This window comes from Bos grunniens, chromosome 3, assembly GCF_055505025.1.
Source record: "Bos grunniens cultivar Pamir isolate PY7600 chromosome 3, Bosgru_T2T1.0, whole genome shotgun sequence".
In the NCBI taxonomy this organism is placed as follows: Eukaryota; Metazoa; Chordata; class Mammalia; order Artiodactyla; family Bovidae; genus Bos; species Bos grunniens.
The window spans coordinates 10,546,959-10,559,389 of NC_141167.1; the positions used below are offsets into that span (position 1 = coordinate 10,546,959).

At 51.4% G+C, this 12,431-nt stretch overlaps 1 protein-coding gene across 2 annotated transcripts; it reads right to left on the reverse strand.

Moving 5' to 3' along the window:
* Positions 1-6,915: 6,915 nt before the first annotated feature.
* On the reverse strand, positions 6,916-11,175 carry SMIM12 (small integral membrane protein 12). Of its 2 annotated transcripts, XM_086378235.1 has the most exons (3): positions 8,151-11,175; positions 7,930-8,047; positions 6,916-7,848 (listed from the first exon to the last, which is right to left on the reverse strand). In XM_086378235.1, the coding sequence occupies exon 3, from the start codon at positions 7,841-7,843 to the stop codon at positions 7,565-7,567; it is 279 nt and encodes a 92-aa protein (XP_086234361.1). In that variant the 5' UTR covers positions 7,844-7,848; positions 7,930-8,047; positions 8,151-11,175; the 3' UTR covers positions 6,916-7,564. The 2 variants fall into 2 exon arrangements, with proteins under 2 accessions (XP_086234361.1, XP_086234352.1); XM_086378226.1 differs by lacking the exon at positions 7,930-8,047 and having other exon boundaries at positions 11,115-11,175.
* Between the last annotated feature and the right edge of the window lie 1,256 nt (positions 11,176-12,431).

A 12,431-nucleotide genomic window follows, 5' to 3' on the forward strand; every position in this document is an offset into this window, starting at 1 on the left:
GGGGTGGCTGCAAGCCCGGCCTTGCCAAGAATTCCCAGTGTTATCTCGGGTGAGCTGCTTCCCGTTCTGGGCCTGATCCCCCGAGTGACCAGAAGCAGAACCGGGACTCCTCTCCTCTCTATTTGCGCTCCTTGGGGAGGAGGGGCAAACAAGGAGGGCTTCAGATAAACACCAGACGTCCCAGGCCAGCTCCTTGATAAAATGAGGACACCCCGGGAGTGCCCTGGAGGTCCAGTGGTTAGGACTTGGCTCTCTCACTCCTGTGGTGCGGGTTCGATCCCTGGTCAGGGAACTAAGATCCTGCAAGCCGTGCCACATAGTAAAAGAAAAAAAGAGAAAGAGAGAAAGAAACCTAAGATTCCCCATGGTGCGCAGTGTGGCCAAAAAATAAAGTAAAATGATTAATTAAGGAAAAAAAAAATTGAGGACACCAAAGCCTGTTCCTTCTCTTGTTTCCAAGGCTTCCAACTCACCTATGAGCCCACCCTTCCCTTCCAGGTCACAGCCAGAGGGGAGGCATGAAGGGGAAGAGAGAGAGAGCACAGGCACAGACGCTCCAGAAGCAGTGGTACCCTCAGGCTCCCGGGCGTTCCCACGCCTTCCCAGCATCTGTGTTGCTCAGAGTCAACCCAGGGGTCCACAGAGGCTGAGAGCGAGCTCCAGCTGGTAAAGGCATTACAGTTCCCCAGGCTCTGACCCAGGGCCCCGCGGGCGCCTTGGAGGGCTCCCATCCACCCTGCTGAGCTGCTGCACGACTCTGATCACCACTACACGAAGGGTTTCCTGAATGCTTTCCTGAGGACATTGTTCCCCTCTACAGAGTCATCAAGGTCAAATTCATCATGGGCTAGGCTGGTCCAGGTCCTACCCAGTGGGGAAAGCCCGCCCTCTGTCCAAGCCCCACTTCCCCCGGGAAAATTCAGCCAGTGCGTTCGCCCGTTTTAGCTCATTACCAGCCTCGGGACGGCAAAGCCATAGGAAACACGGCTGCCATCAGCTCAAGACTGCCAGGCAGCGCAGAGCACACACCTGGGGGGCCAGGGGCAGTGGCTGGGGATGGGGGGAATTCACAACTAGAGACAGACATCTGGGACCCTCGCTCCGTCTTCCCAAGAGGCTCGTCTCCACACCCAGCCCCAGGACGTGCTCCGTCCCAGAATCACACTCAGGGGCCTCTGAAGTCATTCAACATTTATTGGAAATGGCTCTGTGCAAGGCTTCGTCCCTGCCCTCAAGGAACTCACAGTCTAGGGGAACAGACACACAACCAACCCAATGCCCTGTGTAAATGCCGCGGGAGGAGAGCGGACCCCAGGCCGGAGAGGCAGTCTCTGCTCAAACTCCTGGGCCGTCCTGGAGTAGATCAGAATTCACCAGGCAGCCCAGGAGGCCCGCTGCGCAGCGTACACAGAGGCCTCAGGATCCGGATGGGCACAGCACAGTCAGGAGGTGGCACAAGCCAGACTGTCCTGGGGATGGTGCGAGGGAGGCGGGGGCAAGACGGCGAAAGGACGTGCATGGCGCACACGGGGCTCAGGTGAGAGAAGCCATGGAGGTCTTTGAGGAGTGACCTCATCAGAGATGTGTTTGAGAGAGAAAATGCTGGTAGGAATGGGAAGAATTTTCAGGAAGAGACCAAACGTTTAGGCCAGAGGTGATGAGGGCAGGGAAGCGAGATGGAGAAAACAGAAGAAGGAGAGAAACCGCCATGTTTCTCTTCTTCCCCACCCGCCAGGTGGGTGGGGACGGGATGGGGCGGGAGGGTCAGAACCCAGCTGAGCAACAGGAGAAAGGAGACAGAATCTACGCTGAACACTGCGCTGGTGTTTCACAAACACTCCATCTTCATCCCCACTGTACCGATGCTGCTTAGGAAAGCTGAAGTGACTTCCCTGGTCACACGACTAGATTACACAGTTAAGCTGCAAACCCACGTCAACACCTTTAACCATCACAAAAATCAAGACACACAGATACATAGTGAGCTGTTTCGGAGAATGATCTGGAGCCTGGGGGGTGAAACTCACAACTCGAGACAGACATCTGGGAGTCTTCAAGGTAGATCAGCAGGTGGCTGAAGGCACAGGTGAGGCTGAAGCTGTCCGACAAGAAAACAAACATGGATGAAGCTGGAGGAACACTCAGGAGCACAGGAGGCGGCAATGGCAGAAGAGACAGCCGGGAAAGGAAACGGAGGTGGTGGTATTGAGACAGAATTCCACGACGCGTGCTGGACACTGCAAAGCATCAGTATGGCTAGGAATGGACACCAGACTTGCAATCACAAAGGCTTTTAGCCAAACTGGCTTCAGCACTGTAGTGGTGGAGGCAGAAAGCAAGCAGCAAGGGTCAAGAGGGATGCAGGGATGGGCTGAGGAGGCTGGTTTATATAAAAAAATAAAAGAAGTCACCTTGAAGGTTGCCTCTGAAACCATACAAGGGGACGGCCAGGCCACATGGTCACATACAATCCTTCCGCTGCGCTAAGCAGCTCAGGCCCGGAACCAGACAGAAATGGACAGTGGAGCCGGGGCTGGAAGTGGAACAGGGGCAGTGGATACAGGCCTAAGGACCCGAAGGACTTGACTCTTCCAGAGAAAAGAACTGCCCTTTCTGGGACTCCAGTAAACATGTTTAAAAATATCAAAAATATGTGGAGGACCCATTTGGAATTTTTAAACAAAAAATAAAGCCAAGGCTTATATCTGCACTAAGAAGGATTTGATAAACAGATAACTAAAGTTAACAAACTTAACTCAAAAGGAATAAACAGCTTTTACGTACATACAGACGATGAGATAGCTGGATGGCATCACCGACTCAATGGACATGAGCTTGAGTGAACTCCGGGAGTTGGTGAGGGACAAGGAGGCCTGGTGTGCTGCGGTCCATGGGGTCGCAAAGAGTCGAATACAACGGAGTGACTGAACTGACTGAAGTACATCAAGGTACCCATGGGACAGGAAGCAAAACGACACATACTAATTATTAATAACACCTCTTTACTCTTAAAGCTGATTCCCCGTGACTTCTCCTTAGCAGACTTTGGAGAGACTGTTCAGGAAAAGCACAGAGGAGCATTTATGTCTGTCTATTCCATTATCAGACTGGCTGCCGTCCCAATTCGATAAAAGGGGGACTTTACCGGGATACAACAGCACTTGCATGTTTCTGAAGCTCTAAGCTGGCTTCTCACTCTTTTTACACAACAGGGAGGACAGCGGTATCCCCATCCTTCCAAGGCCAGCCGGGGTGGAGGTCGCACCGCTCTCATGCCTCCAGGTCCAAGGCTCCCTGTTCCAGCCATCCTGAGGGCAACATCTCGGGTGCTCCCCCACACCTTGCTCCCCACTGCTCGTCTCTGACCTTGAGACAGCATCCATATGACTACTACTTGGCAACACAGGTCGAAGCCTGCACTTCCCTAGGCAGCCTGGTTCTGGGATAAGGCAGTCCCTCCTGTGAAACACTCCCCAAGAAGCCCTGGACCGGCAGACCTATGAGGGCGGGTCGCAGGATCACTCTCCCAGCCACAGTTGCTTGCTCTCTCCTCCTGATCGCAGCTCACCAGGACCACAAGGATACACGGAACTCTTTTTCTTGCGAAAAAACTAAAGCAGCCAACATTTACTGAGCACCTACCTACTGCCATGGGCTCTGCTAAGAACTTTACATATGATATCTTAGCTTTGCAATAACCCAGCAAAAATAGGTATTCTTATTCCTGTTTACCAGAAAACTGACACCTGAAGTTGAGAAAGACTACATCACTCAGTTAGCAGTTGAGGCAGTATCACACATCTGCCGAACTCAGGATCCACTTTATTTTCACTGTGCCACACAGCCCTGGTTCACCATTCTACAAGTGCCCAGAGACCCGTGCCAGAGGGGAAAAGGAAAAGTAAGATAAGACACGAGCAAGCCTCTTCGTTTTCACTGCCCGGTTCCCAAGTGACTCTGGGGAGTCTAATCTCACGGTGCTTCGCTCAGCTGACAGCCTCATCAGCCTGGGCCCTGGCAAGCTGACAGGGGTCAGAGGGCCCCCGGCTGGCTTGTCCTGGCAGCTGCCCAGCTGACTTGCACTAACACAGCAACAGGCACAGGAAAGGCAAGAAAGGGAGTGGAAAAGCACCAGACACCAGGCCCCTGAGGGCAGAGCAGTGAGCCCTGACATGCTCAGACAGGGCAATGCTGCTCCAAGGCCAGCACTGGGCTCCCCTGGTGGCCCAGCAGTAAAGAAGCCGCCTGCCACTGCAGGAAGCGCAGGTTCGAGCCCTGGGTTGGGAAGACCACCTGAAGAAGGAAATGGCTACCCACTCCCAACATCCTTGCCTGAAAAATCCCACGGACAAAGGAGCCTGGCAGGATACAATTCACGGAGCCGCAGAGTCAGACATAACCAGTGACTAAATAGCAACAAAGCCACCACTATTACCGGGGTGGGGAGGCAAACCCCAGGGACATCTGCTACCAGTATGTTTCAGGGAATCAGAAAGTGTGGGAGAAAACCAGGCTGTGCCCTGGTTGGTCCCAGCAAGTCTGGCCGACCTTTGCCAAATCCACGGAAAGCCTGCTGCTTGGGACTTCCCTAGTAGTCTAGTGGTTAAGACTTCCCCTTCCAACGTAGGAGGAGTGGGTTCGATCCCTGGTCAGGTGCTAAGATCCCACATGCCTCATGGGCAAAAAAACAAGTAAAACAGAAGTAATATTGTAACACATTCCAAAAATGACTTTAAAAATGGTCCACATCAAAACAAAAAACACCACCCTGCTGCCTAACATTACCTGAGCAGAGGCAAGAAAGCAGGCGCTATCTCAGGGCCCCACAGCAGCAGGAGAGCTCAGCCAGCCTGTGGGAAACAACAGCCAGCTGGGAATATTGATAGACTTGCTACAGCAGAAATTCAGTGAGAGCAAGCCCTCCGAAATGAAATTACTTAAAGGGGGCACAAAGTGAGACTAGAAAAAGGGAGCAACTCGGATTTCCAAGGACAGGGCTTCCTCTGCCAGGCACTGGGAGGAGGGCCGGCAGGGCTGGCAGGGTTATTCTAAAACATCTGGAAACCCAGAAACGTCCTCATCCGTGGGAAAATGTTTTTGGTGTTACTTCTGTTATGGTTTCTGTCCTCCGATGTTTTGCTTAGGCTGATATTAAACTATGTATGTGCAAGATGCCCAGAAGTGTTTCGAGGGATCTCATGTTTGCCACAGTTGTCCTTAAAGGTCCTCTCTCAGATTTCATTAGAACGCGAGGGGCAGCTTGACAGGTGGCAAACTGGCAGCCGCCAGGTCAAATTAACCCTATGGGTATGTGAGCATACTTAGAATTGTTTTAAAAAATAAACTGTCAACATTTGAAAATCAGAAGTTTCCATGCCAAAAAAAAAAATCACAAAAATCTGAATTTCTAGTATCTTTTTAGGGGAAAAAAAAAAGAGATAAAAATCTGCTATCTCTGGCCAAAAGCACAAACTGGAAGAAGCTGCACAGCCACTGCCCCCTTCAGGCAGGCCGGTGCTTTCCAGCGCCTGTCATTTAAGACACCTCACTGACCCCTGTGGGCCTGAGTGCTGCTCCCGTGAAGGGATCCCAGGCTTGGTGGCACTCGAGACTGCCACAGGGGGGCAGCACTGGCGCGCTGATGAGGCCCGCGTCAGCCCCAGCCCATAACCAAACTGATCCCAGCACATCCTTTCAGAACCAAGAAACCTCATCAGTAGCAGATGCTGCTACCCCACGTTCCCCACCAAATTTACTCCCTGAGAAACAGCAGCAGTTCACCTCAACATTCCCACCAGGCTTCGGCCACTGAGGGGGAAGCCACTGACTTGACTTGCCCCTCCTTCTCTGGCTAGCATCCTTTGTATCCCCCGGACCCCCACGCCACAGCCAGAAGCTCGCCTGTTCAGTTCTACCTTCACCCACCTGGTAACACCATCAGGCCTCAGATCCTGAGGTAAGAAGCAGGGCAAACGCCCTCCCCCTTTTAAGGTAGTTCATTCTTCATCGAACACACTACTTGCCTTTGCTCACTCAGGGTGAAGGTCAACTGACTTCATGAGGCAACAGGTCTGCTCTCTGCTCTCACCCTCTCCAACCTCACTGGCAACGTCCTTAGTGGCAGCATTTAGTATAAGCTCCAACTGCGCTTCAGGACAGACGTTCAGTTATTATGCATTAAGACCCTTAAATTAATCATTCCACTTCATCCAGAATGCCATTTACTGTTCCCACCCATTTCCTGTATTCCAAAATGCAGGAAAAGTCTCATATAAGACACTCTTGGCAGTATTTCTGAGTGAACAATCAGAAACAACCCAAATGTCCAGGAAACAGTTAAAAAACAAACTAAGCTATAGTCCCACTTGATGGGCAACTGAAAAAAATTAGGATTATGAAGACCATGTGATAAGATGGAAAAGTGATTCTGATAGGAAATACTATGTAAAAAGAGAATATAAAATTACATGTTCAGTAATGGTAAGTAACTAAAATCAACTAGGCCAAGAATTAGTGAAAATATCAAAACGTTACCTTTTTATCTGTACTAGAGACCTCGGAGTGTGGGTAACCATTTTTCAAACCCCCTACCAAATATTATGTATATATTCTACTTTTTATGTGTGCATATGAGTATGAAGTTGGAAAATTTGATGTTAATTGTCAAGCTCCCTAGTCTACTCTAATTTAGACTTTGAAAGTCTATAAGCCTCTTGTTATCACGATAAAAAGGCCCATGGGAACCTGTGCCTCTAGGACTCACCGTCTCCAGGATCCAATGCAATCACACTAGTAAAACAAGGCTCCAGGGCCCTGAAGTCCTTAGTTAAAGGCCAATGTTATCCTACCTGGAGATGTCTGCACTTACATAACTCCTAAGGAGACCCCAAACACCACCTGGAAGATAGATCAAAATGGTTCTCAGACGCCACTTTAATCAAGTTTTGCACTACACAGTAATGGGGAGTGGGGGTGAAAGATGGTGATTGGTTTCAAGCTAATTCACCTGCCCCGAGGCGAACAGTCTGGGCTCCCAAGAACAGAAAACGGCGTTCCTTCCCAGGGGAATCCCCTCCCTGAGCTGCCAGGACAGGATTAAGGGAGAATGAGCACAAAGGACAGGGCAAGCTAGTTAAGAGAGCCAGGTAGATCTGTGAACTCTTGCCAGTGCAAACCGGAACTAGGCATGAGGTACCCCACCACCCCAATCCCAGCCACTCCCACTTGAGGCCAAACTGCCTCCCCACCGGGACTGACAGCCAGTGTTCGTTTCGTAACTCTGCCCCCAGTGGTGCACCCAGCAGTGCAGAAGCCCCAGCAGTCGTGGCCAACCTTCAGGACCTTCAGGCCGGAACCCTCCCAGGCCTTCCTCTTCACTGGCCCCTCCGCTTCCAGTGCGTCTGCCTCGCCACAGCAGAGCAGCCAGTATGTGTGTGGCTGTGGGGGGTGGGAGGGGCCAGAAGCAGCAATAAAGCAAATCAGACGTGGGTTCTGGGGCTGCGTCGACATGGTGGCAGGCCCAGCCATGGCCCGCGGAAGGCCCCATAAGGCCCTGGGTCCTCCATTAGTTCTTCTCCGGGCGGTTTCTGTTCAGGACGGCTTTAGGAGCAAATTCCAGCTTGTCCTTAAGGCTCACCACCTGGGTGTGGTCCTTGCCTAGCAGCTCATCCAGCTTGCGGTCCTCCCGGCGCTCTGAGATGCTCTTCTCCTCCTCCACAGGCTGTGGCTCCTTCCCCCTGATGAACCATTCCAGGTGGTAGCCCACAGCCCCGACCACGAAGGCCACGGGAAAGGTGACATACGGAGCATAGGTGCGCACCACGGTCCAAAGCACAGGCCACATGGCATCTGCAGGAGAGCACAAGGCCATTAGGGAGAGGAGCGCCCTCCCCACCAGGCACGGACAACCCGCCGCGGTGCTCCGCTTACCAGGCGGCCTGGCACGACATACTGAGCATCCACCCCGTGCAGAGCAACGCAAGAAGGCACCCCGCTTTATGCAACAGTGGGGTCCCTGAAACAATCTAGGCAAGGTCAGAAGATCCCACTGTTAGGGAAGAGGGCGAGAGTCTATTTTATGGACTACACTCTTTGACAGTTACGCAACCATGTATGGCAGTGTTCCCCACAAGAGACCTTCTGAGCCTTACCTAATAAAGCTTCAAGCCTGCCGGTGACCCCAGGTCCTCCCTGCACAGTCTGCCAACATTTCAAGAGTCGGTAAGAGCCTTCCTTTGCTCTATACAGTTTCTCCATCAGCAGAGCTAGCCACCCCTTCCCCACGGCACACAATCCCACAGTGAGTCTCTTGTCCTTTGACCCACGTAAAGAAGGAGGAGCATGTTTAGGCAGCCAAATCCATTACCCAACCAGTCTGGATTTTAGGTAAAGAGATAACGGTTTTTTCCTATTCTGAACCTGACTTTCCTGACTAGACGAACCTCTACAAATCTGCTGGCCAAACCCCTTTCAAAATACACTCTCTTCAACCAAAGCCATATCCTCATATTGACATAATAATCTCTTAAAAATATCACCAACCCATTATACATTCTCTGGACACACTAGAACTTGAAAGTGAAAATTCTATGCTTTTTTAAAAAAAGAAAAAAACCACTGTACAGAACTTCCCTGGTGATCCAGTGGTTAAGACTCCACGCTCCCAGTGGATGGGGCCTGGGTACGCTTCCTGGTCAGGGAACTAGATCCCACAGGCGGCAACTAAGAGTTCAAATGCCACCAACTAGAGATTCTGCTTGCCACAACTGAGGCAGCACACAGCCAAATAAACAGCAGTTGATAAAGAATCTGCCTGCCAATGCAGGAGACGTGGGTTCGATCCCTGGGCCAGGAAGATCCCCTGGAGAAGGAAATGGCAACCCACTCCAGTATTCTTGCATGAAGAAGTCCATGGACAGAGGAGCCTAGCAGGCTACAGTCCATGGAGTTACAAAGAGTCAGACACTACTGAGTGACTAACACTTTCACTTTTTTTTTCCATAAAACAAAACACAACACTGTACAAGCCATGGCCCTAGAGTTTCCAGAAATGAAGACAACACCAAAAGAATGTAAAAACACACAAAGTGGGTCACTCTAATGGCCGTTCAGTCTCAAATGATTATTATTAACAATTATCGAGGACGCCGCACAATTATCATGATAGTGATAATCATGTTTATTTATTGTGCACCAAGTGCCAGAGCTTGGGGTGAGCGCTCTATATATTCCATCTTCTCTAAAACACACGTCCACTCTGTGACAGACGGCATTACCAGAGGATTAAGCCATGTGCCCAAAAGTCTCACCTGAAATATCACTCCTTTTGTACCCCTGTAGGTGTTTCCCCAGCTCGGCTGTCTCTGGTCTGCCTCACCAAAGCTCAGATGACTCTCTCCCTCTCTCTTTGGTTCCAATTCTCTTTGGAGGAATCCCAGCATTTTGTGGACCCAAGATTGTAACGGACCATCACCAGGGGAAAAACTGCCAGAGCAGCTCTGAGGTTGCGCTGAGTCCCTGTCTTAGCACCAGGCACTATGCCAGACAATCCACACAGCAGTCATCACCTGACCTTCACAGGGGAAGATCGCCTCTATGAGGAAGGCATTACTAGTCCAGATTGTCGTTGAAGGCCACAAAGGTTCAGGAACATAACCTTAACTGGCCCAAGATCACCAGAGATGACAAAGCCACTAATTGGAACCCAGGCCTCTCCATCTTCAACACCTATGTTCCTTCAAATGGAAAGAACACCCTGCAAATAGGTGTGTGTGTGAGCACACAGTTCGCTCCACGCAGTCCTGTCCACCTCTTTGTGACCCCATGGACTGGCTTCTGTCCAAATCCTGGTCTTGAAGAGAGCTTCCTGTAGTTCTTCCCCATCAACTTGGCACTTCATTACCTAGAAGAGCTTCTCTTTTTGAAAACTCTGAGATTTGTGATACACTCTGAGATTTGTGAAATGATAAGTCACCCTTGAAGAATCTCAAACCTAATACGTCTTCATTTTCTTTCCTATCTTGTAAGCAAGTCCTCTGTGAGTAAACACTTTCCCTCAACAGCAACTCTCAGCACAGGTCACCAATTTGTCTTAAAATATATGAAGCATGAGTCCACCATGTTTTTCTCTCTCATATGCAGTCCAAGGTCTCCCTCTGTGGTTCACATTCTAATCATCCCCAAATAACTTAATCTATTCATTTAGTCAACATTTAGAACCACTTTATCTGTGTCGCACATTGGGCTGGCCTATCCCATTTGTGCGCATTTCTCAAAACACTTTGCGGTCCAAAAGGGCAAGGCAGAGGTTTGTGCGTTCCCACTGTGGCCTATCCATCTCCCAACCTTCCCCCTCCGTCCGGCATTAAATGCTGAGGAAGTCTGTTGAATGAATGAGCAACTGGCTTGTGTAAAACCACTGCAGTCATTCAACCACCCGCCCTTAAAAGGCGGCAGGAACACAGCAGGTGCCTCTGCTGATCACAGGAAGCTAGATACTCTAACAAGTCATCCCTAAGAGGTCAAAACGAGAGGCCAAAGTGTCTGGCAAATACCGTGAGGCCTATTTCCAGCCCCGCACGGAGGAAGTCTGAGCAAGAAAAGGTCAAACGGGTAGCGGGGGAAACCTGCCCTTGTGCCGGGGTCCTGGAGGCCCAGTGAGATGAGAAACTGCAGTCAGGAGATTTGAAAACCGTTAACAAGGGCAAAGGAGACCAGACTGGGTGGAAAAATCAACCCTGACCTTCACTGAGACCGGTCCAGGGATGACAGCGCAAGGAGGTCAGGGTCCAAGGGTCTGCCCTTCGCCCTTCTCTGGGTTGCCCGGGCCTGGCCCCTGTCCCACCTGTCTGACCTCGTCGGGTCCGTCCTCACCCACGTGCCTAAGACCGAGAAGCCCTGACCGCTAAGTGTTCGCAGGGCGCTCAGACGCTCACGCCGAGCCCGGGGATGAGAGAGGGGCCATCTCTTCTTCTCAGGCCTCGTCAGGGCCAGAGCCAAAGCTAGGCATTACCCCTCCCCTAACTCAGAGGTCAAGGCCACGAGGCGTCACCACAGCTACCGGCGGCCCAGCAGCAGCTCCGGAAGAGGGACCGCCTGCCGGGACGCGTGCTCACCTGCGCGAAAGCCCGCACACCACAGTCCGGACCCCGCCCTCCAGCCGAGCTCCTGGAGCCCAGACACCGCCTCTCCCAGCGGCCCTCGGGGCCTAGCCCCGGGACCCGCCCACTGGCTCCGGCTCGCTCGGAGCGCAGGGATTGGCTGAAAGGACTGGGGAAGCTAGGCGCCCGCAGCCGGCCGCGCGGAGCTGAGATGCGTACAGCGTCGCCTTCCGGCCGGGAGGTTTCTCAGGGACGTCACCACGGGCTTTCGGTTGGAGAAAGGATTCAACTGATACTGACTGCTGCTAAGTCGCTTCAGTCATGTCCGACTCTGTGCGACCCCATAGACGGCAGCCCACCAGGCTCCCCCGTCCCTGGGATTCTCCAGGCAAGAATAATGGAGTGGGTTGCCATTTCTTTCTCCAGTGCATGAAAGTGAAAAGTGAAAGTGAAGTCGCTCAGTCCTGTCCGACTCTGAGCGACCCCATGGACTGCAGCCCACCGGGCTCCTCCATCCATGGGATTCTCCAGGCAAGAGTACTGGAGTGGGGTGCCGTCGCCTTCTCCGTGATGTTGACTAGGCGGCTTCTAAGACTTTGGTCAGGGCACAGAAAAATAAAAAACATGACCTTTGACCTCAAGAAGGGCTCAGCAGTGTAAAATCTAGAACTCTTAAAAAACTATTCCGATCTGGGCTAGCTTTCTAGCCGTGTGACATTGGGAAATGTGTGACATTCAGCCGTGTGACTGAGCCTCTTTTCCGTCTTATGCATAGACGTAATAACACCCATTTCACAGGATGTTGTGAGAGTTGATGAGATAATGTATGCAAAGTGCTCTGCTGGCACATCGCAAGCAGGGGAATAAATGACACTACTGTTAGTATCAGTTCAGTTCCGTCGCTCAGTCGTGTCCGACTCTTAGCGACCCCATGGACCACAGAACGCCAGGCCTCACTGTCCATCACCAACTCCCGGAGTTTACTCAAACTCATCTCCATTGAGTCGGTGATGCCATCCAACCATCTCATCCTCTGTCCTCACCTTCTCCTCCTGCCCCCAATCCGTCCCAGCATCAGGGTCTTTTCAAATGAGTCAGCTCTTGGCATCAGGTGGCCAAAGTATTGGAGTTTCAGCTTCAACATCAATCCTTCCAATGAACACTCAGGACTGATCTGCTTTAGGATGAACTGGTTGGATCTCCTTGCAGTCCAAGGGACTCTCAAGAGTCTTCTCCAACACCACAGTTCAAAAGCATCAATTTTTCAGCATTCAGCTTTCTTTGTAGTCCAACTCTCTCCTCCATACATGACTACTGGAAAAAACCATAGCC

Excerpts from the sequence above, each read along its gene's own strand:
- SMIM12 (XM_086378226.1), bottom strand. The coding sequence starts at position 7,843 with ATGTGGCCTGTGCTTTGGACCGTGGTGCGCACCTATGCTCCGTATGTC.